The sequence below is a fragment of the Bos javanicus genome, chromosome 17, assembly GCF_032452875.1.
Source record: "Bos javanicus breed banteng chromosome 17, ARS-OSU_banteng_1.0, whole genome shotgun sequence".
Taxonomy (NCBI): domain Eukaryota; kingdom Metazoa; phylum Chordata; class Mammalia; order Artiodactyla; family Bovidae; genus Bos; species Bos javanicus.
In genome coordinates, this window is record NC_083884.1 from 70,376,996 (window position 1) to 70,403,648 (window position 26,653).

At 60.6% G+C, this 26,653-nt stretch overlaps 1 protein-coding gene across 10 annotated transcripts; it reads left to right on the top strand.

The window, feature by feature from the left end:
• Window positions 1-286: 286 nt before the first annotated feature.
• Window positions 287-26,653, top strand: SMTN (smoothelin). 10 transcript variants are annotated; one of them, XM_061385397.1, is made up of 21 exons: window positions 287-382; window positions 1,416-1,476; window positions 5,593-5,723; window positions 10,545-10,693; window positions 11,007-11,160; window positions 11,252-11,330; window positions 11,429-11,526; window positions 12,617-12,940; window positions 13,030-13,102; window positions 13,680-13,751; window positions 13,835-14,323; window positions 14,516-14,688; window positions 17,741-17,893; window positions 17,980-18,055; window positions 19,152-19,316; window positions 19,402-19,464; window positions 19,677-19,743; window positions 20,675-20,848; window positions 21,042-21,159; window positions 21,899-22,050; window positions 26,347-26,653. In XM_061385397.1, the coding sequence occupies exons 3-21, from the start codon at window positions 5,673-5,675 to the stop codon at window positions 26,495-26,497; spliced, it is 2,781 nt and encodes a 926-aa protein (XP_061241381.1). In that variant the 5' UTR covers window positions 287-382; window positions 1,416-1,476; window positions 5,593-5,672; the 3' UTR covers window positions 26,498-26,653. The 10 variants fall into 10 exon arrangements, with proteins under 10 accessions (XP_061241381.1, XP_061241382.1, XP_061241386.1 ...); XM_061385398.1 differs by lacking the exons at window positions 287-382; window positions 1,416-1,476 and adding exons at window positions 3,717-3,876; window positions 23,040-23,204 and having other exon boundaries at window positions 26,347-26,436; XM_061385400.1 differs by lacking the exons at window positions 287-382; window positions 1,416-1,476 and adding exons at window positions 3,718-3,876; window positions 23,040-23,204 and having other exon boundaries at window positions 11,067-11,160; window positions 26,347-26,436.

The following is a 26,653-nucleotide window of genomic DNA, read 5'->3' on the forward strand; positions in this document are numbered from 1 at the left end:
CACCCCTCAGCACCTAGGCCCGGGCCCCCTTCTCCTCCAAGCCCAGACGTTTATCTGACCGTGTTGCACAGAGAACACCACGGCTGGATGACATCACAGAGGAGACAGCCTTGCCAAACTGGTTTGCCAAACAGATCCCCAGCCCCACTCCTGGGGCTGCAGGCCATGACCTTGGCGGCCTCCAGTTCTGCCCAGGAGGAAGAGGGTCACAGCCCTTGGGTCCAGCCAACCCCAGCAAGAACCAGTTCTTCTTCTCCAGGGCCCCCCATGCTCCAGCCTCTCCTATATGACCTTTTCCCAGCAAAATCCTCAGAGTCCCACCTGCCTTCCTGTTCTCTCATGCCATACCCTCTCACCACCTCTTCCACATGCCAAACAGCAGGTGAGGGTTCTTTGTCTACAACTTTTATTTATTTTTTTAAAAAATATTGCTTCTGTTTTATGTTTTGTTTTTCTGGCCTCGAGGCATGTGGGATCCTAGCTTCCAGACCAGGGATCAAAACCCACACCCCCTTGCATTGGAAGGCTGCTGGACCACAAAGAAGTCCCTCGACAACTTTTAGAGTCCAAATACCGTCTCTCCCCCTACTCTCATGAGGCAGTGAGACCCCAAGAGCAGGCCCAACTCTGACCCAGCTCTAACCCCTTCACTCCTCCTGGTGCCCAGCAGCCTCGGGACCTCCAATAGGCTCATGGTCTCGGCCTTGACTGGACTTACAGCCCCTTGTGCACACATTCCCAAGGTGGGGTCTCCCTGGAAGTCTTGGAATTGTATGTTGTCTAGTCGATAGGGAGAGGGCTTAGAAAGCTCAGGCCACAAATACCCCATTGTGCAAATGAGGAAACTGAGGCTCCAAGGGAAAGAAAACTTTGCATGGGCTGCAGCCGGGTCTAAAACCCATCACTCCTCTTGCCTCTTGACCCCAGGACTGGGCTTTCTCTGCAGGACCCTGGATTGGGGGAGGGGAAGCCAGAGAGATGCAGGGATCTGGCACTGCCAGCTTGGTAAAAATATTTATTTTCAGACTCAGAGACTAGAGCAAAATATTACCCTTGGCCCATGAGCTGTTCCAGCCACTGCCCACTCTGCCAGTCTAGAGTTGGACCTAGAGGAATCTGAACCCTTTCTGGGAGGGCCTGAAGTGAGCTGGGCCAAGACCCTCATTTTACAGATGGACCAACTGAAGCCCAGGCCTCCACAGTTTTCACCCTACTCACCTGGCATTTAGGGCACTTCACAAATGGAAGGTCTTCCATCCCCATTTCCTGCTCTATCCACAGCCTTTCTTGCCTCCTTTTCCCACTTACAAACCTCTGGCCTTATTCACACTGTTCCCTAGCCACTAATACCCTTTCACATCTTTCTCCCTCTTCTCCGTGGGATGGATTTCTTTGCACCCTTCCTCATGGATCAGTTTGCAACATCACCTCCTCTAAGAAGTCTTCCAGGATTTCCTCAATCCTAGTCGCAGCAAGGTAAACGAAAGAGGTTTTGGCATGGGACAGAATTCCACTCAGGTCTGAATGGCATTACCAGCTGAATGCCATTCAGCTGAACTGAATGGAAGTTCATTCAGTTCACTTCCGTGAACTTAAGTTTCCTCCTCTGTAGAATTTGGGTTAATACATATCTAGCTCCGTGGTCAATTTGCAACCCGGTAAATCCCATGTCAGGCATGCAACAGGTGCTCAGTAAACCCCAGGGTCCTCCTCTTGGGACGTTTTGCTCCTTCCTGTACTGTGTCTGCAAGCTTCTCCAGGACCTCACGGGCCGCCCTTTGATCTTTATTTCACCACCATCTCGCCCCGCCCCTTTCAGATGGGAAGGGAAGGCAAGTAAGATTGGAGAAGGACCCCAGCCCTGAGGGCTTGACGGAGGGGCGGGACCAGTGCTTATCTTCAGTGTTACCAGGAACTAGTGAGCGCGTGAGTGTCACATAAAGTCCACACAGAGACTCACCCGTGCCGTTTCTCCCTGCTGGGGGTGGGGGTGGGGGCGGGGTGAGGAGCGGAGCTAGGACGAAGAAGGCCATTCATTGGAGAAGACAGCCGCCACTCAGGTGGCCTACCTGTGCTCCGCCCCAGGGGGCTATTCCAATGGGCGCGCGAGGTTTGACTAGGACCTAGTTGGCCTTGGAGGGTCCTGACCCTCGTCCTGGAGAATAAAAAGGCGTCTAGGTTGGGAATTCCCTGGCAGTCCAGTGATTGGGATTCTGAGCTCTCACTGCCAGAGTGCCCGGGTTTAATTCGTGGCAGGGGAACTAAGATCCCATAAGCCACGTACCCCACCCCCCCCAAAATAATAATAATAATAATGGTAACAATAAAACAAAGTTTATTTTAAAACATTACATATAGTTTAACTAGAAAGAGAGTAGATGCGGCTTGCTCGAATTAAAGTGCCCAAATTGGGCTCTGTTTGCTCCTCCTCCCATGTGACCTTAAGGAGTCTCTTCCCTCTCAGCGCTGAGGTTTTCCCATGTGTAAAATGGGATCACCTCTCAGGAATGTGGGGGTGAAATAAGTTGACGTCTTTAAAAGAGTTTCAGAGTGGATACTGCCCCTCTGTCTAGATGGGGGTGAGGTGTGGTGGCGGATGGTCACAGAGGCTCTAGACAGTGGGGCTGAGTCTCCTGATGCAACAGGCTGAAGCCACTTCCCCATAATCCCATATCACAGTGGTTAAAAGCAGAGGTTCTATACTCAAAACGTGCTGGTATGAATCACAGTTCCACTACCTATCACGTGTCCTCAACTGTAAAATGAGACGGTAATCTTGGGCTCAAACAGTCATCATAGGGATTATATGCCTGGTACATGGCAAGTACAAAATAAATGAGTTTACATTATTATTGTTATTATTTGACAGACAGGACTCCAGACACCACCTCCCAGGCTCCAAGTCCCTTTGGTCTCCATGGAGACCTGCGGAAGGGACCCTGATCTCTAGTAGAAGGGACTGAGTGATTTTTCCCAGGGGGGTCTGAGCTCTGAGGTCCCCTTATTTATTCCTTATGTTGTCTTGGGCATGTCGGCTCTCTCAAGGCCTCGATTTCCTCCATTTACTGAATGAGATTCTGGACCTGGTGTTCCAGTTTAAAACCCCAGCGCTGAAAGAGGGCGACCCTGAGGAGCTTGGCAGGGAGAAGTGACAGATAAGGTGAATGTGTGTGCAAAGGTGTGTGGGTTGGGGAAGAGGTGTGTGATTGACTACTGCATCTGAGGCGGCCCCTGAGGTGCCCCCACGTAGGGTCAGTGTGCTGCCGGCCACTTAGTCCCTGCTCTGAGGTGGCCTGGACCAGGTGTCCTGAAAGCAGCCTGGGGGCAGCGGCCAAGCCCAGGCACAGAAGCGAGGAGGGGGCGGAGCTGAGGGAGGGGACAGGGTCTCACGAACAAAGAGGAGGGCGGAGAGAGGCTGTCCCGAAGGCTCCGCGAATAGTACTATCCCGGGCCACTTACCCTGGCTTCGCGCGCCCTCCCCGACTTTGCGCAAAGTTGCGTCCTCCTGGCGACGCCCACTCGACCAGCCAAGGTTGCAGGAGCAGTGGCCCCAAGACTGGAATCCTGTACTTCCAGGGCCCGCGAAGGGCGGGGCCTCCACTAGGGGCGTGGTAGTCAAAATTGAATTTCCCCAATAGGGCAGGAGTGTGGGCGGGACCCTCCCCGGAATTGGCTGGCGCGGGGGCTCGGGGCGGGGTCCTCGGGGCTGCTGGCGCGGCTGGACAGGCGGTGCTAGCAGAATCCTGGGGACGGTTGCTGAGCGGGCCTGGGATCCCGGTCGCGGCGCCTTCCGCCTGACCGCTCCTAGTCGTCCATCTGTTGGATTCCGAACGACCTAACCTGAGCCCGCGCGGGACGGGCGGACCAGACGGAGAGGTGGGTGTGCGGGGCCTCCGGGCGGCAGCAGGACCCCCAACGGGTTCGAGGGTGGCACCCGGATATGTGGACTCCCAGGGTTCTGGGACCCTCAGGTCTGGGAGCTCCCACCCATCCACGGGGGCGCTAAGCGACGGGGTAAAAGTTCTGAGACCCGGGGTAAAGACGCTCACGGATCTCCAGGACGCTCCACGACCACCAGGGGTGTAAGTCTATGGGGGCAGAAACCCCGAGGAAGCTCCTCCGTTCCTCTGAGGCCCCTCACAAACTTTGGGGACCCCACACTGTGTGACAGGGAGCCATGGGACTGGCGTGGAGCAGCGGCGGGAATTCCTGAAGAGAAAGAGACTTCCCTAGGAGTTCTAGATTCAGCATTAGGGATCCCTGCCCCTCAGAAGACATGGGGGAACTCACAGTATCCACAGAACCTAAGTCTGGTGACTGCTCATGAAGGACCGCAGCAGAGGGAGTTTGGGAGGTTGCCACCTGTCCGAGACTACAGGGATGGGGAAGCAAGCAGCGACTTGAACAGGCAGAGTCCCACGAACCCCAAGTGTGTGGACTAGGACACCCCCAGACCCATTCACCGGATGAGGTGACTCAAAAGGTGACTGTTCTGGGGAGGGGGAAGGGATGACTGCGGGATGAATCAGCGGGAGCAGGGGCAATCCTGGGACCATTTCAGTCACCGTACAGTAACTGAGCACCTCTGGTGTGTCAGGCCATGGGCCCTGGAGATTCCAGAAAGGTTAGGGCTGCGGGAGGAAGAAAAGAGTTACGCTGGGAAGCTGGGCCAGGATTTAGGGGGCCATTTTGAGAGACAATAATAGGGCAAAAGGGAGTGTCCTGAGCCCCTGAGGGCACTTTGGAAGGGGACTTCAGAAGCTAGAGGTGGCCAAGTTTAAATCCTTTCCCTGCCCTCTGGGTCTTTGGGATCCTCCTTCCTCCGTGACAATCCTATGGCCCTCTCCAATCCTGTTTTTCAAAGTCCAGGAGCTGGGCGGATCAGTTTCTGAATGTTTTTCCAGCTAGGGAACTGAATTCTAAGTGTGGGAATTGGCAGGAGAAGCTGGGTGTCCGGACACCTGGCTTCATGAAGTCAGGGCAGTTGGCATCGGGGGAGGGCGGGAAGGGGAGGAGTGGAGAGGGGTGTGTGCAGAGGGCTGTCCTCAAGCATTGGAAGACAGAATGTTACCTCCAATGGCCTAAGTTACCTGGGGAAGTGCGAGTGGCGCTAGAGCAGCAAGGACTTGGGTTTGGGCTTAGTCCATAGCCAGAGGCTGAGCTTTTGGGATGACTGGGGGCTGGGCTGGCCCTGGGGATGGGTGGGTGGGGCAGGAAGCCATGGAGTGTGGCCGGCACCCCCTGGTGGTGAGCACAGCTTGGGTGGGCCTTGCTGGGCCCTGGCTTCACAATCCAGATCCCTACCCTCCCTGTTTGATGCTTAGATATGGCAAGGGCCCAGCTGAGGCCACACAGCAAGCTAGCAGTCCAGGTGACTGGAACTAGGGGCTTCTCCTCTTGGTTCGTTGAGTTTTCCAGCACACACTACCTGAGGGAAGAAGGCACCTCCCAGCCAGGAGTGACATCACAGATAAGAAGGATGGGACACCAATGGATGATCATGGGTTAGAGGGGGAAACTGAGGCACAAGAGCCCAAGTGCCTGTGGTTTCTGGAGGTCTCCGCAGGCCTGACTCACGTCTATCCACTGCAGAATTTCCTGAGCTGGCGTCAGGTGCCAGAGGCACTGGGGAACTCACCGGGAAGGGACGGACGGAGCTCAGGGCCAGCAAGATGGCAGACGAAACCTTGGCTGGGCTGGATGAGGGAGCCCTGCGGAAGCTGGTAAGTGGTCCCATCATCTCTACTATGAGGACAGACAAGCCAGGCCGGAGAGGCAGGGTCTGTCCAGGATACCTCTCAGGTGACGAGAGGAGGTGATGGGGGAGGGGCCAGAGGGAGGGCTCAGGGAAACAGGGCTAGGGCTGTTCCACGTGGCTGATGCAGAGGTTCTGGTGGCATGTGCCCATCCATGCCAGATGCTGAGGTTGTTCCTCCCAGCCCCCCAGTGCCACCACCTGTTTAAACAGTAACTGGTGAGGACTTGCCCATGTGCAGCCACAGGTGTGGGGAGGCTGGATTTGCCTCTCCCAAGCAACGGCCTGGGCAGTATCCACCCCTGGAGGCCAGCCCAATGATAACAGTAGCAGCAATGATTAATAATACGCCAGGGAATAGCAGGGAGCAGGCTGGGCGGCTAAGCACACCGTCTTGCAGAATGGTCACAGCAGCTCCAAGAACCAGGAGGAGAATACTGTGGCTCGGAGACGTAAAGTCACCTGCCCAGGGTGACTAGGAAAAGGAAGTCACCTGCCCAGCTAGGAAAAGGATTAGCCAGGATCCAAACAAACCCCCAGAGAGGATCATGGGAGACCAAGAGACCTGGATAAGTCAAGGCCAGAAGAGCTCATCAAGACAGGCCTTGGGGACCCTTAGGAGCTCTGTGACTTCTAATCTATCTGTAAAATGGGAGGTGGGGGCAATGTGTGTGAACATAATATCTAGGTCCTTCAGCTGGCATGAGGATGGAATGAGGCATGGCCTAGATCTTGGTGTGGAAAAAGATGGGCCCCCTATATCCCCTTTCCCTAGCTTCTTCTTGAAGCCCCTCCCCCAACATCGGTACCATGCACAGAGAGGTAGTGGGGCAATCGAGCAGGGCAAGTATGTGCCCACCAGCAAGGGCAGAGAGCAGTGGAACAGGAGAAGGGGCCAGAGCCCCACCCCCTCAGCCCCTGACCCATGTCCAGGGGGTAAATTAAAGATTTACTTTCCCTGGGAGAAGGCAAATGACCCACCCCACCCCCATTCCATTCCTTTGGAGGCAGGGGCTGGAGCCAGCCAGCTCAGCCCAGTCACTGCCGTCGTCTACCCAAGAAACTCGGCCTCGGACAGCACCTCAGACTCTGGGTGTCTGCCACCGCCACAGGCGGCTGTGTGCAACCTGAAGATGGGCTTCCAAAGTCTCCCACCTTGTCAGCTCGACTTCCCGGCAGGAAGTCAGAATCCTAACGCGGGTAGTGAAGAGAAAGCCAGGTCTCCGCGCATCCCCATCTCTAGGGGTCCGCCCAGGCTCACGGCTCTCAGCCGCCACCCCTGCTTCATGCAGGCTTGGGCACTGGAAAAAGGGTTTCGGAGAAGCTGGAGCGTTGGCTGTACGCCGCTCATCCCCGACCCCCTCCCTGGGAGAGGACTAGCAAGACCTCGGCCCTCGTCTTGGACCCCGAACCCCGCCTTCCCTTTCCCTAAATCCTTCCCATTCCGGGACCAGGCCCTCCGCGGCCAGGCGCCCGCCATTACTGTGCCCCAGCGCTGCCGAGGGTCCCGCCCCGCGCGCGCCGGCCTCGTGGCAGGAACAGGGGGCGTCCCGAGCCGGGCTCCTCCCCGCGGGGCCGGGCCTTATAAGGGAAAAGTTGACCCGCGCCTGAGCGTCGGGCCGATTTGGGGAACCCGAGATGCCCTCCGGATGTGCTCCCGCATATGCCTGCGAACTCGGAGAGGGGCTGTGCGGGAAGGGGGTGCCTGGGGCCACGAACACCACGTGCGCCTCCGCCACACACTGGGACGCCCTCCGCCTCGGTCCCGGGCTGGAGATCGGGCACTGACACTAGCTGGGTGACGTGCGGAAGCTGCTTAAGTCCGCGAACCTGTGTTTCCTCTCCATAGCCGGGGATGTTAAAGCAGGCGGTGGCGGGGGGCTTCCTGTCTGGCTGGTTCCGGGCCGGGCGCCTCGGGCCGGGCTGCTTGGGAGAGGCGTGGGCGGTGCGGGCAGCCGCGGTCGAGCGGCCCGCGTGCCTTCAGCGCCCTCTGGCGAGGCCTGGCTTCGCTGCCTGCCGGTCCCTCTTCCGTACCTGGAGGAGCAGGCACTGAGCGAATGCCCGCAAAGTCTCCCCCGTGGTGCTGGTGGGGACAGGAAGACGCCGGGGCTCAGTCGCCCCCGGCAGCCAGAGTACAAAGTACTCGGAGGCCCAGCCCCCCGGGAGGAGGAAGCACCCTCTTTCCTCCCAGGAGAATTTCACCGGGCAGTTTCGGAAACCGCCCCATCTCCTTCCCTTTCCCCCCGGCGGACAATGGCGCTTTGTACTTCCTTCCCTCCCAACAACAGCCCCCTCCACTCAGGGCGGTGGGGCCGGAGAGGGCTGGCAACGCGGGACACACAGCAGGGACACGGTGGGCGGACCTTTGTCTCCAAGCCCAAAGGGACGGGTCATGCGCGAGGGTCACCAGTGGGGTGGGGCTGTCCATTCCCCAGCCCTGCCCCACCCACGGGGGGGAAATCAGACAGAGGCTCCCATTTTCCAGATGGGGACACTGAGGCTCCCAGGGGTGGGCAGAAGTTCCCACATCAACCTTTCTTCAAGGATGAGAACCCCATCTCAGGATTCCAGGGGTTTGGGAAGGGGAACCCAGGAGACAAAGGGCTAGGGCTCATTGCATCTCTGAGCCTCTTTACCCTCTGCACAGGAGGGGCTGCATCAGCTGGCCTCCCAGGCCCACAATCTCCTAGCTTACCACAGAGGGCTTGGGGCCTGAGTCAAGGTCAGGACTGGGGGTGGAGAGCTGAGCTTCATTCTCCACCCGCTCCCGCATAATAGACTCCCTTAAACCCCGGGGCATCTCTAGTCCAGGCTGCAGGGGGTCCCCAGTATAGTACGAGGGTCATCAAGATATTCACCATAGCAGACAGACAACAGTCACAGAGCTATCCTCAGCCCAGGGAAGGCCCCAGAGTCATGGTAAGTGAAAGTGAAGTCACTCAGTCATGTCCGACTCTTTGTGACCCCATGGGATTTTCTAGGCAAGAGTACTGGAGTGGGTTGCCATTTCCTTCTCCTGGGAATTTCCCGACCCAGGGATCGAACCCAGGTCTCCCGAATTGTAGACAGACGCTTTACCGTCTGAGCCACCAGGGAAGTCAAGTGACTTCCTCACAGAAACCTGGGTTCAAACCCTGGCTCAGATCACTTTTCCCTGAGCCTCAGTGTCCTCATCTGTCAAATGGGAGTAATAGAGTGCCTAGGGCTTCTGTGAAGTTGGGACAGTTATGGGACTCAGCACAGGATCTGCACACAGATTCTCAGTAAACATTATAAATGCCTCTGGGGATCCTGTCCTCACTTCCCTCACTTTTCTCTCTCCCCTCTTGTCTGACTCTGGAATCAACCATACACAGCTCTGCAAGGTGGGGGACCCAGAGTCACCTCCTCTATCCCCACCCACTGCCCCGAAGGGGGACCAAGTGAGAAAGCCAAGACCAGAGAAGTTGGGGATATGATTCTGACCACCCAGCAGAGATTGACTGGGGCTGGAGCCAGCTGGTGGCGGGGGGTGGGGGGGTGGTTGTCCTGTCTTGAGCCTCCAGGGACCCTCCCATAGCTCCTAGGGAATGTGAAGACTGAAGGTTCCCTGGGGGGCTCTGTCACTTGTCTCTGCTCTCTTCAGACTGGTACAAGTGAGCTCATGGCTAAGCTGGGCCAGCCACACCCCCCGCTGAAACATCCCCAGCTCCCACCTGACCCCCCAGGGAGCAGGAAGGAATGATGGCGGAGGAAGCGGAACAGAATGGCAGCAGAGGGTTCCCAGGGCTGTCCCTTGGGGACCGGGGGCTGGGGGGTGGGCGGTATGGAGGAAATCACCGTGTGTACACTTGCCCCCACCTGACACAGACCCCACCCTGGAGGCCTATCTCTGCCATTATCGTCCTGGGGGCCCTAAGCCAGTCCTTCTCCCCTCTCCCACAGAGGCTCCGTAGGGAGGATGAGGGTGGGGGCAGTAGGGCTGGCTGACCACCCAGAGAAGGTGCCCCTTCCCGGACCTGGTTAGACCAGTCACCTTCAATTTGCCAGGGAAGGACGGGCCGAGAAGCTGATGGGAGCACCTGTCCCCATGGATGCCCTCTCTAGGGCCCTGGGTAGACCCTAGTGCAAGCTGCCTTATCTGTCTGGGGGGTTGGCCCTAACATTACGGGCACCAGCCCCTTTGCCTCTTTAATGGTGGCTGGAGCTGGACCAGCGTAGGGAGAAAAAGAGCCCCCGACCAGGCAGGGAGCTCTGACTCCTGAGGGCCTGCCCCTGCCTCAGTTTCCCCATCTGTCCAATATGGATGAGGCTGCCACCCATCAGCAAGGCTGTGGTGCTCCGGGACCGTGGGAGTCTCCCTTGCTCACAGCTGGACCCCAGCAGCCCGAATCGCCCTTCCCTGCCGAGGGACGCTGTTAGGGGCCCTTAGGATGGCCTCTCTCCTCCTCCACAAATGACTCCGTGGCTCTCGGGGTTCGATGAAGGGCTCTGAGAGGCAGGAGTAGAGTCACAGGAAGGCATGCCTGACTTGGCATCTGGCTCAGGTGGGTGGGATGCCGGCTGCCCAGTCTGTGGATCACCGTGCATGGTGGGCCTTCCAGAAGCCCTGGCCGTGATCTGGGTCTCCCCCTGAGACCAGGTTTGAGTGGGCGGGCAGGCACATGATGGGCTTGGGGCAGAGGGAGCCAAGACAGACCATTCATTGTGCCCCAGGCCAAGCCGTGGGCGGCTGGTTGCCCGCCCTCCGCCCCTGGCAGCCAAAATGACTTGCCCCCCACCCCCCACTGCCGCCTCCGCCTGTCCACAGTTGGAGGTCACGGCGGATCTGGCAGAGCGGCGACGCATCCGCTCGGCCATCCGGGAGCTGCAGCGGCAGGAGCTGGAACGCGAGGAGGAGGCCCTGGCATCGAAGCGCTTCCGTGCCGAGCGGCAGGACAACAAGGAGAACTGGCTGCAGTGAGTGTCGGTGGCGGGGAGTGGGGACACACGCAGGTGGGACCGAATGTGCCAGGGCTCAGCGCGTGTTGTGTAGGCAGGCCTGAGCCAGGTGTCTGCTGCCCATCTGGGTGTGCACACGGCCGCATGGGCACGCATTTGGGGTAGTATACAAGGATGTTTGCAGGCGTGGACCACGTGCCTGGCCACGCCCGTGTGGTATTAGCACTCAGGTCCCTGGGCGTGCATGTGCCAGCGTGTAGCCAGAGGGTGTGCACAGCTACCTGCCCCTCTGCTGAAGTTCCGGGTACCCTGTCCTGGCCTCCACCCTCAGCCCACATCCTCCAGGACTCGGCCCTGGCCGCGGAGGTGACCAGTTATGGTGTCCCCGCAGCTCCCAGCAGCGGGAGGCTGAGCAGCGGGCTGCTCTGGCACGACTGGCAGGACGGCTGGAGTCAATGAATGATGTGGAGGAGCTGACTGCACTGGTGAGGCCTGGGCCAGGGGCAAGGGAGAGGGCTGGGCCGGTGAAGACCTGGACTCACAGCCCAACACCTGACACCCACCCCTCACCCGCAGCTGCGGGGCGCCGCGGAATACGAGGAGCGGAAGCTGATCCGAGCCGCCATCCGCCGTGTGCGGGCCCAGGAGATCGAGGGTACGCGCCCCGGCCCTGCTGCACGCTGCCCTCAGCGACCCCTCCACCAACCCCCCGACCCCTTGGCTCTCACCTGACACTTCTCCCTTCCCTTCCAGCTGCCACCTTGGCTGGAAGGCTGTACAGCAGGCGCCCCAACAGTGACTCAAGAGAGGACAGCAAGGGGCAGGCAGCACGCCGGCTAGAACCGTGTGAGGTAAGGGGCGTGGGTGAGGTCCTGGGCCAACCAATGCCAGCACCACAGAGCGCCTGTGTGTCTCTCACTGTTGGCGGGGGGGGGTGCCCAGCTTGTGTTTGGGGAATACTGGGGCTCTAATCTCAGGCTTCTGCCCCACTCTCCCAGGCAAGCTCTGGTGACATGTCCCCATGCCAGAGTTCATCTCTACCCAGGCCTCCTGAGCAAAGCCAGCTTATCTGCACTGCTCCCAGGCTCCTGTCTGTCTCCCATTACCACCCTGCTGGCCTCCCTGCTCCCAGGCCTACCTCCCACCCCCACACTAGCCATCCAGCCTCCACTCAGCAGACCGGGGATCTCCCTGAAATGCAAATCAGACCCTGGCTCCGGCCCAGCTTAGACCATCCGTGGCCGCCCCTCCTGCTCCAGACAGCCCACATCCTTACCTTGGCTCATCGGGTCCCGCCTTCAGGCCCCAGCTGTTCACAGGGTCTGTTCTCCAGGCCGTGTGGGTGAGAGGTCGGGCCCTGCAGGTTCCCTAAGTGGCCGGCAGAGCCACTGGGCCCCTGGTCCTGGCAGGGCTGCCCCGAGTGTCAGTCGCTCAGTTGTATCTGACTCTTTGCTAACCCGTGGACTGTGGCCCACCAGGCTCCTCTGTCCATGGGATTCTCCAGACAAGAATACCGGAGTGGGTAGCCATTCTCTCCTCCAGGATCTTCCCAACCCAGAAATCAAAGCCGCATCTCCTGCATTGCAGGCAGATTCTTCACCACTGTGCCACCTGGGAAGCCCCCTACCCCACGGGTTAACCAGGCTGAGGCCAGGGGTCAGGGGTCTCCACTCCAGGAATCTGTTAAGTCTGGGAGTCCCCAGAAGGTCTGCTGCTGTCCCTAACCCCTGACATCAGGAGCTGGTCCTCTCTGAACTTCTGTGACCAGGCAGTGCCAAGAGGTTGGGAAGTGGGGATCAGAGACCGCTCGTGGTGCGCCAGCGACCACGCTTGCACAGGTGCACCTGCAGGAAGCCGTGCCCAGCCCCTCTGCTTTGCATGCCCTGCCCGGGGCGCTGCCAGCCTAGGGAGCCTTGGCCGCATCCTGTGGGCCTCCCGCAGGTGCCGAAGCCAGAGGAACAGAAGCAGCAGGTGGAGGTCCCAGAGCCAACCCCGACCCCCAGCAGCTCCAGCCGGGATGTGACCACGGTGACGCTCCTGCTGCGGGCCCCTCCCGGGGACACACCCAGCCCACCTGCCTCAGCCGACGGTTCGCCCACCACTACCTCTCCTGAGCCTCCGCTGGAGCCTGCCGAGGAGGCCCTGTGCCCTGCCCCCGAGGCTCTGGGCAGTCCCGAGCCTCCCCCAAGCCCGCCCAGGGCTACCAGCCCTGAGCCCCAGGAGCCTCCAGCCACCCCCAGCACAGACGGGCAGGTGGTCGACAAGGTGAGTCGGGATGAGGGGCGGGGTTGCCAAGCAGGTGAGCTCCCGGGTCTGGGAGTCAGACCCCTGCCCACACCGTGTCTCCCCTGCAGTTCCCGCCCAGCCCCACGGAGCCCCCTGCCGCCCAAGGCCCCACCAAAGGTCGCTCAGACACAAAGAGAGCAGGTGAGGGTTCCGGCAGCAGAGACAGCGCGGGCCTCCCCTTCCCTGCCTGCAAAATGGGTTGTGGTGCCTGGACGGCTCCAGCACCCTCGGGTCCAGGCCCTCTCTGACACTGCCTCCTCCCACTGCCCCCGAGGTGTCCCCGCCCCCCGCCCGGCCCACTCCCCCCCACCCATGGCCAGAGGCTCTCCTGCAGCCTTGAAAGGCAACGGGCCTCAGGCACATTCTTTTCCCCAAAAAGGGAGTGCACCCATCTCCCAGCTGCAGCCCTGGGCAGTGCTGGCCAGGGGAGTGTCCCCCTTCCCCATCGGCAGGGAGGATCTGGGCACCCTTCCTCCGGCCCAAGCCTAGCCCCAGCTCCTGGCAGTGTCCAAGTCATCCTGGGGTCAGCGGGAGGAGGGGCCTGTGAGAGAGAGAGGGACGCAGCTGCGTGGGGAAGCCGGGAGCTGTGGGAGTTGCAGGATGGGCTGGTAGGCTAGAGGGGTGTGGAAGAGAGGACTCCAAGAGGTGGTCTCCACTGTCCACTCTCCTTTCTCTGCCCCGCCTCAACTTGGCCACTACCGCCTCCCCATGCTGCCAGACCTGGCTGACCCTCGCCCCTGCCAACTCTCCCTGTCTGTGCTCAGCCCCCGCCAGCCAGCCCAGAACCGAGGTACTTGCCTGTTTCCCCCAACCCTGGGCTCTGGGCAGTGCCTGTCCCAGCCAACCATTGACGGCCTGCCCCGTCCCGTCTAGAGCCCACCCCCCTCGCCAGCGGACCTTCCCCGTTCCAGCGGGCGGGCTCCGTCCGGGACCGCGTGCGCAAGTTCACATCGGACTCTCCTATGGCTGCTGGGCTCCAGGAAGGCCCACCCCGCGCGGCCCTCGGCCCCTCGACCCCTGCCAGGCTCCCAGGCCCCTCCCACACCAGCACCACCCCTGCCGCCTCCTCCTCCTCCTCCAGTGGCCCCTCCTCGCGGGGAACAGCCCGGCCCCTGGCCCAGCTTCAGAGCTGCCCTCGGGAGGAGGGCCCCAGGGGGCGGGGCTTGGCCGTCAGGTCCCTTGAAAACAGAGCAGGGGGGCCCGTGGCCGGCTCAGAGGAGCCCAGCGCCCCGCTGCCTGTGGCCGTGGGCACCGCCGAGCCAGGGGCCAGTATGAAGACCACATTCACCATCGAGATCAAGGATGGCCGGGGCCAGGCCTCCACAGGCCGGGTGCTGCTGCCCACGGGCAACCAGAGGGCAGGTAGGCCTCCCCTCTGCCTCCCCACTGCTGGGGGTTGCGTGCCTATGGCCGTCCAGCTCCGCACACAGGACACGTGCTGTGGCCAGGGCTCAGGGTGTCTCCAGAGGGTGCGCTGGAAACGAGGGGCGCCATCAGCCTGGACTGGCAATGCCCCCACCTCTGATCCTGACGGTCGTCCTTCTCCCCCTCCAGAACTGACGCTGGGGCTGCGGGCGCCCCCCACCCTCATTAGCACCAGCAGTGGGGGCAAGAGCACCATCACCCACATCAGCAGCCCTGGGAACCTAGCCCGGCTGGGCAGTGTCACTCACGTCACCAGCTTCAGCCCTGCCTCCCTGAGTAGCCGAGGAGGCTGCAGCATAAAGGTGAGCCCTTGCTCCTCACCCCGTCAGCCTCCCCATCATCGGCCTCACGTGGACGGCTTCAGGGTGTTAGGGCTCGCCGGGATCCTCTCCTACTACACACACGGGAAAACGAGGCCCAGACAGGGGAGGTGCCCCCAGCCCACAACCAGTTGGTGGCAGAGCTAAGGCCAGACCTCGCCAATCAGCCACTAGGCGTGTCGGAAGCTCACTGCGTACCGGCCTTAAGCTTCCCATGTGATGATTTCCGGCCCCTACTCCAGAATTGGCCAGTGCATTCCTCATGAACGGATGGGAAAAGTGAGGTCAGGGAGGGTGGTGAGGGCTTGCCCCGCCACACCCACCCCCCATCCTGTAGCGGCCACAGGGGCCCTGCTCCGACCCTGCGCTGGACCTCAGCCCTGAGGTGCAGAGCCGCTCATCTGCTCATCCAAGATCAGCCTGGCCCGTTGGGAGACTGGAGATTAGCGATTGCCATCTGCGTCAGCATCTCGGGGGAGGGGATACTGGGCTGAAGCACCGATGGGGGCACAGGCAGGGGGGTGCCAGTCAGGTGAGGCAGCAGCCCAGCAGGTGCCGTGGGAACTGAATCCGCTGCAGCCTTCCATTATTCATCCTGGAGCCCAGCATCAGCTGGCTGGACGCTCTGCAGGGGAGGGAATCCCCAGTGAGCCACCCGGCTGCCCAGGTAATGGCCTCAGTGCTGCTCCAGGGGCTGAGTGGGACTTCGAAGTGAGAGAGAATAGAGCCAGCTTTAGGGGTGACAGGGAGAGGGCGGGGGCAGGAAGCACCCTTCCCCTCCCAGGTCGGCACTTAAAGCACTCTCTGCCAAGGAGGTGAGGACAGGGTGGCTGAGGCTCTGGGGGTGATGGGAGACACCACCGGGGGCCTGGGGATCTGAGACCACCAACTGGCCTCAGCGTCCCCCTCCAGAAGCAAAGGGAGGCAGATGGTGTGCCTGGGATGCACCTGCTCAAAGCTGTGGTTGGATCTGAGCACAGAGGCTGGCAGAGGACGTCTATCTCAGGGACCAGGCACTCGCCACAGCAGGTTGCGCGAAGTCCTGCCCCCAACCTGCTCGAGGCTTTCTAAAACAGCATGGCGTGAGGGCAGAGCAGAGGATGCAGGCGTCTGGAGCCTGGCAGGCTGGGTCCTCTCCGTTCATGCACACGGGGGCCCTGACAGGCCCGTTCCTTGCCCCCTCCCTCAGTCTCCCCACCCACGGGGAATAGGCAGTGCTTCAGCACCTGGGCAGCCTCGCTGTGCTGCTGGTCTGCGATCTCTGCAGGGCCAGGGCCAGGCCTGGCGGTCCGCCTGCTTGGGCAGGCTGCCCCTCCCCCCACGGCCCCCTTCCAGAGGGAGCCCAGAATAGGTTTCTATTTGGGCTACAGCCCCAGCTGGCGGGCGGCGGGCCGGGAGGCCAGCAGGGGCGGGGCAGGCCCGCTGCCCTTGCCTGCGCCCTCAGGACCAGCTGCAAAGCCCGAGTCGGCCAGCCAGGAGCAACAGTCCCCAGCATAGTCCCTGGCGTCATCCCACCGCACAGCCCCCTACCAGCACCATGCCGGGGGTCCCGGGGCCAGGCTCGGAGCTGGCCGCAGCCCTCGAGGAGCGACTGGGCCGGGCCTTGGAGGAGCTGCGGGCGGTGGCTGAGGCGGGCCGGGCGGCGGTGACCCAGGCCGCTGAAGCAGCAGCCTCGGCCGTGGAGCCGGTGGCCCGGGCAGCCGAAGAGCTGCGGGTGGAGACGGCCGCTCTGAGCCGGCGGCTGGATGCACTGGGCAGGCAGGTGGAGGTGCTGAGCCTGCGGATGGGGGTCCCGCTTGTGCCTGACCTTGAGCCTGAGCTGGAGCCCAGTGAGCTGCTCCTGGCCGCCGCAGACCCCGAGGCCCTGTTCCAGGCGGCCGAGGATGCCGGGACCCCCGTGGCCCACCCACCTGCCTTCAGCACCCGCCGCCGCTCCTCTGCCGGCCCTGCCCACAGCGCCAGTCTCGTAAGTCCCTGTGGGCTGCTGGGGGGGCTGGTTTGGAGCCAGGCTCGGCCTCTGCCGGAGGACCTTAGGGGTGCCACCACCCGTTCTGAGCCTCAGTTTTCCTGTCTGTACAGGGGACTGGGGCGCCGGTGCTCCCAGGCTAAGGCGAGATGGTGCCATGCCCCTGGCCCTGAGGCACGCGTGGCGGCTGCCCTGGCAGCCCCTGGCCGGGGCCCAGCCCCCAGCCCCACCCCCACTCCCTGCCCCAGCCAGGCCGAGCCTCCCCGAAGCAGCTGCCACCTCGTCTCTCCTTACCCTTACAGCAGACCAAGGGGCCCTGCCAGGAGGGGAGGGGGCTGTGATAGCTGGGCTGGGGGCTTGTCTGCATGGGGTCTGGGGAGATGCCCTGGGATGGGTAGGAGGCTAGGTTGAGGCTAGAGGGGCCCCTTAGGGGGTGACGTGCTGGGAGTGGGGAGCAGGGGCGAGCTCCAGAGAGGACTTGGCTCTGGGCAGCCCTGGTCAGACACCTGGTCAGGAGCCTGTGGGCCTTGGTCCAGCTCCCTCACCGTGTGGAGGGGGGACACATGCTGCCTGGGCACTGGCCCAGGAGGACCCAGGCTTTGGGAACGGGCAGGACAGGGCACAGCCTGCCTGGGAGGGGGCTGGGAATGAAGCGGCAGAAGGAACTCGGGTTCAGGGGTTAGGCTTCAGCGCGGACGCCGGGCCGCGTCACACTTCTAGAAGGACTGGGGACAAGTCCCACAGCTGCCCTGAGCCTCAGCTTTCCCATCTGTTAGGAATACTCAGTGTTCACACAGTGCTCACTACTGAATGGAAATCACCATTATCGCCACCCTTAGTTGCATCAAGACAGTTCTGGGTACATGGGAAGCCCAGCAACAAAGCTCTCAGTGCCTCTTCCCTGAGCCTCACACCAGCGTGGCCATGCCTGGGCAGACAGTCCAGCTGGCTAGTGGTATCTCAAAGCCTGTGCCAGTAGCCCCAGGGCCTGGTCTCCTGTCCTTTGGAGGCACGGTTGGTTTCATCTACAGCCCTGCTTATAACCCATGCCCTTTCCCCTCTCTGCAGATGGAGCCAGAGCCCGCAGAGCCCCCCTCTGCCGCAGTGGAGGTGGCCAATGGCGCCGAGCAGACCCGAGTGGACAAAGCACCAGGGAGCCGGAGTCCGCTGAGTGCCGAGGAGCTGATGGCCATCGAGGATGAGAGCGTCCTGGACAAGATGGTATGGCCGCATCTGGTGGACTTGGGGTGGGCGGGGGCCCGGGCGGGCAGGCACCAGGTGGGAAATGATGGGGGCTCTGTCTGCAGCTGGATCAGACTACGGACTTTGAGGAGCGGAAGCTCATCCGGGCTGCACTGCGTGAGCTCCGGCAAAGGAAGAGAGGTAGAGAGCCCAATGCCCCCACCCCGCCCCCAGGTCCAGCTGCCCCCTTCTCTGGGGTCTATTCATGGACACTCCAGCTCAGTAACGCCCTCCCCAGTGTATTCTCTAGACTCAGCTTTGCCTTTTCGGGACCCGGCTCTTGCCTGGCCTCCTTCCTCTGGATCCAGCGCTTCCGTTTTCTAGATGCTTCTCTCCTGCTTCCCAGACCCAGAACCAACTTCTCTTCTCCCTCCTAGACCCCGGTTACTCTCTCCCCCAGAAACTCCTGCTTCCATCCGGTTGCTTCTCCAAGTTCTGTCAACTGCTCCTTCCCTGAATCCAGATACTCCTCCTCCCAGCTGCTTTTCTCTCCTCAAGGTCCACCGATGACCACCTTGGGCTCTGCCTCCTTCCCCAGGCACAGCTACTTCCCACCCCCGGACCCAGCTATTCTTTCTTCCAGCTTCTAGTCCCGTTTGCATCTCCAGATTCTCTCAATTACTCCCTCTCTGGATCTAGCTGCTTCCTGCAGGGCCCACGGATGGCTGGCCAGCCTCTATGCCCACCCACCTGCTGCTTCTCTAGGCAGGGGTACGCCTGTGTTACAGAGGATGTTGGGGCAGTTACCCCCTTTGCCAGCTTCTCTCCCAACTACCCCGTCCCTGGATCAAATGGCTTCTCAGCTACCTCCAAGGACTCCGTCCGTGGACTTCTAGTTGCTCTTCTCCCTGCTAAGACCTATCTGAAGGCCCCTGCAGCTGCTGCCCTCTCTCAGCTTCTCCTCCCTGGATCCTGCTACTCCCTCCCTAACTGGAGATACTCCCTCCCAGACTCAGCTACTCATTCGCACAGACACTCCCTTCTTGGATCCACATACTCTCCCCCTTCAAGTTCAGCTGTTGCTTATTTCCGAGTGCACCACATGCCCCCATTCCCTCCCAGGTTATAGCTCCCCCCTCCCCCCCAGCTACTCCCAGAGAGGGCCCTTGCCCCCGTGTCTTCAGTGTTGCTAACGAGTTGCCCTCCACCCCATCTGTGTGCCCCGTGTGCCCGTGCATATGTGCTGTGTGGGCGATGGTGACCTTTCTGGGCATGCGTGGGACCATCCCCCACCCAGACCAGCGGGACAAGGAACGAGAACGGCGGCTGCAAGAGGCCCGGGCCCGGCCAGGAGAGGGCCGCGGCAACACGACAACCAAGACCAGCACGAGGCACAGCCAACAGACGGCTGACGGCTCAGCCGTCAGCACGGTCACCAAGACCGAGCGGCTCGTCCAATCCAGTAAGGGGCCAAGCTGGGCTCAGGACGGGACCACGGCCCCTCCATCCCGCCGCTCACACCCTTCCTCTCACCCCTGCCCATGCAGATGACGGCACACGGACGGCCCGCACCACCACAGTGGAGTCGAGTTTTGTGAGGCGCTCAGAGAGTAAGGCCACCGGGCGTCTCCGCGTGCCTGCCTGCCAGCCCACCTCCTCAGGCTCTTCCTCGAACTGTCACTCCAAACTTTCGTCTGTGTGTCTCTCTGTCCAGCCGTCACTTTCTCTTCTCTGCCTGTGGCTCCCTCCATCCCTCTGCCAGCCCTCCCGCCCCGTCTCCCAGCCCGGGACCTCACTGTGCTCCCCTTTCCCTCTCTTGCAGATGGTGGTGGCAGCACCATGATGCAAACTAAGACCTTCTCCTCTTCATCATCCAAGAAGATGGGCAGGTGAGCACAGGTACCTTCTCCCAGACCACGGAGGAGTCAGTGCCGCAGGAGACCTCATTGCATGCCCATTCTACAGATGGGTAGAGCAAGGTGTTGGGAGATGTTGGGCACACAGCCAGAGAGAGGTAGAGTGGGAGTCAGAACACTCCTGCTTGCCTTGCCATTTCATGTAATTCTCAACTATGCCAAATCGTTGGGGGAGGCCAACGATTTGCTTGGGGTCTTAGCGAGGCCTCCCCACCACACTGAGCTACCTGATGGCACTGCCAGTTTCCAGTGTCTGCAGACCACGTCCCATGTCACAGAGAGCATCTTTACATCTTAACCCCGTGGTGGAGGGGTACGCCTATGTTACAGAGGACGTTGGGGTAGGTAGGGTCAAGAATTCAGGCTGGGTACTGCAGGGGTCCGGAGACTCTGCATCAGAGACTTGTGTTCAAGTCCTTGCACTGGTCCCCCTCCCCGTGCCCTCTGAAATCTGAGGCCACGGGCCTCCATTTCCTCATCTCCAGTGGAAGTGGTAAGCTCACCCCTAACCCTTGTGCAATTTAAAATGACATATAGAAAGGGCTCAAGAGACACGAGCTGTTATTATTGTTACCATTGCTGTTAGCACATCGGTGGTCCTTATTAGTTGACAGTGCCTGGAATGGGAACACACCTGTAACCTGGGCATATAATGAGCCTTGGAAGAGAACTCCCCACGGGCAAGTCTGTTGAAAAGAGCTTGGCTCCTACTTTCTATTCCTTTGAGCCTCAGTCTACTCTGTAAAACGTATGTGATGGGAGCCCCTCCGTTGCTGGCCGGCATTGCCGGTGGTGGAGATACGGGAAGAGTGTAAGGTCTGGAGCGTGACTAGCCCTTGGCGAGTCGGGGTCGAGGCACAGGAGCCGCTCCCGGGGCCCTACCGGTCGCTTACCCACCCCTCAGTATCTTCGACCGGGAAGATGAGGCCAGCCCACGGTCTGGCAGCCTAGCGGCCCTGGAAAAACGCCAGGCAGAGAAGAAGAAAGAGCTGATGAAGGCGCAGAGCCTGCCCAAAACCTCAGCGTCCCAGGCGCGCAAGGCTATGATTGAGAAGTTGGAGAAGGAAGGCGCGGCAGGGTGAGTTGCAGTGGGCAGGGCGGGGCCTAGTGACTACGTGGGGCGGGGTCTGGGCTCTGGTGGGCGGGGGGCCTAATGACCACACGGGGCGGGGTCTGGGCTCTGGTGGGCGGGGGTGTGGAGATCTGGCCTACTGGGTGGGCAGGTGGAGAAAGTGCCCATTGTAACCCGGCTCTCTACATGACTCCCGCAGCAGCCCGGGCGGACCCCGCATGGCTGTGCAGCGCTCCACCAGCTTCGGGGTCCCCAACGCCAACAGCATCAAGCAGATGTTGCTAGACTGGTGCCGAGCCAAGACACGTGGCTACGAGGTGAGCCCCAGGAGGCCAGGTGAGGGCCTCCCCACCCCCATATGTCCCCCAGCTGCAGCTGTACCCTTCATAGCCACTGTGTCTGGCAGGGACGATGGGAATTCCTCTTCTGTGACACATAACAGGCTCTGTGTGTGTGTGTGTGTTAGTCGTTCAGTCACGTCTGACTCTTTGTAATCCCAAGGACTATAGCCCTCCGGGCTCCTCTGTCCATGGGATTTCCCAGGCAAGAACACTGGAGGGCGTTGCCATTCCCTTCTCTAGGGGCTCTTTCTGACCCAGGGATTGAACCCGTGTCTCCCGCATTGCAGGCAAATTCTTTATCTGAGCCACCAGAGAAGCCTCATAACATGCCCTAGATTCCTGAATAAGTGATAAAGTTGCAGGGCCTAGAGAGGGCCCTTGGATGGTGGGCAGGGTTCAGGACCAGACCCCACTCTTGGAGTCTTCCCCCTCATTGCTCTCTCAATGCACTGGGTGACTATCTATACGTAAGAGAAAGAGTGATGAGGGCATGACCATGGCCTTAGCGGGGTGGTGCTGGGCTTCTTGGTCACTCTGGCCCATTAAGTAGCAGATATAGGAGTTAACAAACAGTGGGAGAAGGCACTGCCCACCTACCGTGCAACCTTGAGCAAGCTACAGGGCCTCTCTGAGCTCGGCTGCCCTAGATCTGGAATGCCAAAACACAGAGGGTGGAGGGCATGGGGGCGCTGACCAGTCCTCCCACTGCCCATAGCATGTGGACATCCAGAACTTCTCCTCGAGTTGGAGTGACGGGATGGCCTTCTGTGCCCTGGTGCACAACTTCTTCCCCGAGGCCTTCGACTACGGGCAGCTCAGCCCACAGAACCGGCGTCAGAACTTCGAGGTGGCCTTCTCGTCCGCCGAGTAAGTGTGGTTGTCGGCTCCTTGCTGGTGTCGGCCGGGCGTCTGGGGCTGGGCGATCTGCTCCAGGCCCAGCCGCTTCGAGGCTCCGTGGAGCCGGCCAGCCCCACTGTCATTCAGCAGCTGAGACCCACCCCCCACCTTCCCCAGAAAGCCCCCGTCCTCTTCCACCCCACCCACCTGCTGCTGAGCGTGCCAGGTGCCCGCCGGAACGAAGGAGCCGGAGGCCCACCTACCAGCCCGGGCCAAGGCCCACCAGGTGGCCCTGTCCGTATCCCCTCCATCCTCCGTCTGCCCCCTTCTCCCTCTCTCTCTGCCCTTTCTCTGTCCTGCTTTCCTCCCACTATCACCAGAGCTTCCTGCTCCCACGGGATCCCGGCTGGAGATTCCAAAAGGAGGCTCCTGGCCCGGGCACCGTGCCCGCCCAGCCTATATAGGTGTTGCCAGAGGCTTATATAGGACTTCCGCAAGCCCTCCACTTTGGAATCATTGCCCCGTCTGCACACCTCACTCTCAGCACCCTCCTCCACCTGTCTCTCCTCCTCTCCTTCTCTCTTTCTGGTTCCCCCCAGATTTCTTCTTCCTCCTCCCCCCCTCCACCTCCTCTCACGCCTTCCTCACCCCCGCTCCCTGGGGCACAGCCCTCCTCTCCAACCCCGGCGCCAATGCCATCGCCCCCCACCCCTCGTTCCCTCCCGCTTGCCCCGAGAGTTCTCTGCACCTGTGACTGATCTGGCCCCCACCCCTGTCTGCATCGCACACCATTAGTGATGGGTAGTTGAGCGGCACGTCCACGGTGGGGAGGGGGCATGCGGGAGGCTGGCAGACTGCGGCACTGAGAACGTAACTGAACTCATGTCTCTGTATGTGTGTGTGTGTGTGTGTCTCTCTCTGTTCTCCTCCCCTCTCTCTTCTCTGCCTCTTTCCCCCACCCCGCTGCCCCACTCGGGCCCGGCCCGCCCCGCCCCTCCCCGGCCCCCTACCCTCCCCAGGACCCATGCGGACTGCCCGCAGCTCCTGGACACAGAGGACATGGTCCGGCTTCGAGAGCCTGACTGGAAGTGCGTGTACACGTACATCCAGGAGTTCTACCGCTGTCTGGTCCAGAAGGGGCTGGTAAAAACCAAAAAGTCCTAACCCCCGCTCGGGGCCCCACGGTGAGGAACGCCGCCTTGCTCGCCTGCCCTGTTGCGCTGGATCTGCTCGATGGGGGCTCAGAGAGAAGCAGGGGAGGTCGGAGCAGGGAGGGGGAAGCAGAGGGGCCCCCTGAGAAGAGCCAGAAGGAGCCAGACACAGCCTGATCTTCTGGCTGCTCAGTACCTTGCAGTTGAGACCATTCTTCTCAATGGGCAGTGATGACCAAGATGGGCAGGACAGAGCTGGAGGAAGCCCAGGAGGCCATGGGATCCCAGGGTTGCGGGGGAGGCACCTGACCCAGCCAGCGGGTCTAGGACAGCTCGCTGAAAAAAGTGCACACTAAGCTGGCATCTGAATACCAAGTTCAGGCTAAAGGAGGGAGAGGAAATCCCGGGCAGAGGGATCAGCCAAGTGCACCGGGGTGGGGCTGAGGGACGTGGAGGGCATGGCACACCCAGGCAGGGGAGGATGTTTGTTTAGTCTGGGTGTGAGGGGGAGGAAGGGGTCATATTCAGGAGTCCGAACTTCCTTCTGAAGACAAGAGTCATAAAAGTTTTCCAAACAGAGAAGGGATGTAGGTAGCATTTTAGAACAATCCTTGGGTGAGGCCTGGATGAAGGACAGGGAGGGAGGGGATGGACTAGCCAGCTAGAGAACCTTAACTAGAGAGATAGGAGTTCTGATGGATCCACTGGGGAGGGAGGAGGGTCCCAGGCCTCCAGTTGGTGCACTGGGGGGTTGGCTGTGCCATGCTCTAAGGTGAAAGGCTCAGGAACAAGACCAGTTTAACAGGAAGATGTTTCTGGTGGAGGTCCTGGATCCCCAAACCAGCCGTGGCATTTCCTGTCTGGTCATCTCACATCAGGGTCACAGTAGAGAATTCATATCTTGAGCTTACTGCCCATTACATACCAGGAGCTCAGAGGAGAGAAGAGAGTGGCGGACTCATCGTGTGCCAGGGGGTGGTAGGTCAGAGCCGGGGCTGGAAACGGGAACTTCAAACTCCCCACCTTGTGGCTCTTTTCCTGGCCCCATCCCTTTTCCCACCCATTTCATAGAGAGAAGAAAAGACAAAAGGCCCAGAAGGAGAAAAGGGATTGCCTAAAGTAATGTGAATCAGGGACAGAGCTTGCAATGCACCCAGATGCCCCTCAGGGCCTGGAGCCATTGTGAGGGGCCACCCCCACATGCACACATAGATTCAGAGAAGCCGTGCAGGTGAGGGGAGGATGGGCATGGCGCTGTCTCCAGGTCATATATGGACTTGGGAGCTGCTGCCCAGCAGGCCAGCCTGGAGGGAGAGGGGCCCAGTCCGCCCCGTTCCAGCTGGAAAGTGTGACTCAGCCGTGCTGTTGTTCGGATTGCCTGGTGTTTGGCCTGTCACTGGGGCAGCCAGAGCCCTGTGCCGTGAGCCCCGGTGTAAACAATGGCTTTATAAGGTCTCCAGGGAAGACACCAGAGGTGGGAGGGAGCCCCACGATGGGAAAGGCCAGGATACCCCGGGAGATAGCCGCAGCTGGAAGAAGCTACAGAGAGAGGCTGCCTCTTCACCACAGTACAGCTGGAACAGGCCCAGTCTGGGGCAGAGACGACCCCCAGGGCACACAGCACGTCAGCAACAGGGTCAGGAACCTCTTACTCATTCTCGGCGCTTCCAAGGACTCAAATGAGGCAAAGAATGACTATGCTGTTGTTGTAAAGATGGGGAAACTGAGTCACAGGGCAGGGTTTGCTCTAGCTTCCACAGCTGGCCAGGAGTAGAGCCTACACTGAAACGGGTCCCCTGCTTTCCTGGCTTCTTCCCTGAAGGAGTCCTGGAGAAAGGAAAGTGGGCCCTGGCCCTTACATGGTTTGACCTTGAGGGTCTGACCTTGAAGGCGCAAGATGGCAGGTAGTCCTGGGCCCTTGGGTGTCTTGGGAACAGGAACAATTCCTTTCCTCATGCCCCTCCTGCCAAAGGAAACTCACTTAACAACAGTGACAGTGTTAACTGTATGCCAGGCGTGGCGCATGGGAGGCAGGAGAGGTCTGGCTCCAGGAAGGGAAATGGAGCCAGGGAGCGCGCTCTGTCTCTGAGCCCTGGGGCTGTCAGTTATTTAGTAGCCGCAGCCCACTCCCCTCAGAGTGGGGCGAGGGCTCCTGCAATATGGAAGGAAGGGGGCCCCAGGCAGGTGCCAACGTCCAGGGCTGGGGGCCTGGATCGCCTCAGGCCCAGACCTGCACCTACTAAGTGGTGGAGCTGGAAATGAATGCCTCTTCTGTTCTGTGAGCTTCCCTGATAGCTCAGCTGGTAAAGAATCTGCCTGCAATGCAGCAGACCCTGGTTCGATTCCTGGGTCAGGAAGATCCGCTGGAGAAGGGATAGGCTACCCACTCCAGTATTCTTGGGCTTCCCTGGTGGTTCAGCTGGTAAAGAATCTGCCTGCAGTGAGGGAGACCTGGGTTCAATCCCTGGGTTGGGAAGATCCCCTGGAGGATGGTCAGCAGGGTGTCCAGGCCCCGAGTGTGATGCTAATGGTCCAGTGTGTACTGACTGGGACGCTCATCTGCACCCCCGTTAAAGAACTGCCTCCCACACATACATACACCTCCCTGGCCTCCGTCTCACACAGCAGGGATGTCCCTTGAGGTAGATGGGGGTTCCCAAGCTGCTCTACAGCAGGTCCCAGGCCAGGGAGCTGGCAGATAATCCAGGGTTCAGGTCACTGAAGTGGTCCTGGATGCAGAGAAGGATTTGAGGCCCCTTGGGTACCACGGTCCAAATGAAAGGCTTTGCCAGCTAGAGTGTACCTTTGGGAGTGAGAAGGAGGCGGCCCTCCAGAGATAAGTGGACGGGGTCTGAAGTCAGGACCTCCCCAGGATTAGGGGTTGAGACCTCGACCCTGCAGTAGGTCCACGGGCCTGGACACAAGGGATGGGGCAGGGATCTCCTCTTTCGCCTCCATTTGCCTGGCCTTGCTCCCCACCAGGGTGCCTCCAGGCGTGGGTGGGTAGGGCCTGGGGTTTCAGCCTTCCTAGAAGGCTTTTCCCCCGGTCAATCGATCTGGAGTCGAGTTTATGCAAGACCTGCAGGCTGCGGCACTGGAAAGACCTTCGAGTAGAGGGGTCGCCGCAGGAGGTGGGGCCGGCGCTGACAATCACTCCTGTGCCCCCTCCCGGCAGGATGCTGGTGGACTGCGTACCCCTGGTGGAGGTGGAGGACATGATGATCATGGGCAAGAAGCCCGACCCCAAGTGCGTTTTCACCTACGTGCAATCGCTCTACAACCACCTGCGGCGCCACGAGCTGCGCCTGCGCGGCAAGAATGTCTAGCTTCCCCTCCGCCGCCCGCACGGCCGCCCGCGGCAAGCAGCGCCCACCATCCAGGCACCATCCCCTCCCTGTGCGCCTGCCCACCGCTGCCCTGTCTGTCGCGGCACCTTCCCACGCAAACACGCAGCGTTTTGATAAATTATTGGTTTTCAACGA

Coding starts and splice junctions, on each gene's coding strand:
- SMTN (XM_061385407.1), top strand. CDS start 5,673: ATGGCAGACGAAACCTTGGCTGGGCTGGATGAGGGAGCCCTGCGGAAG. Junction 11,527..12,616: donor GCCGGCTAGAACCGTGTGAG/GTAAGGGGCGTG, acceptor GGCCTCCCGCAG/GTGCCGAAGCCAGAGGAACA. Junction 13,103..13,679: donor CTCAGACACAAAGAGAGCAG/GTGAGGGTTCCG, acceptor CCATGCTGCCAG/ACCTGGCTGACCCTCGCCCC.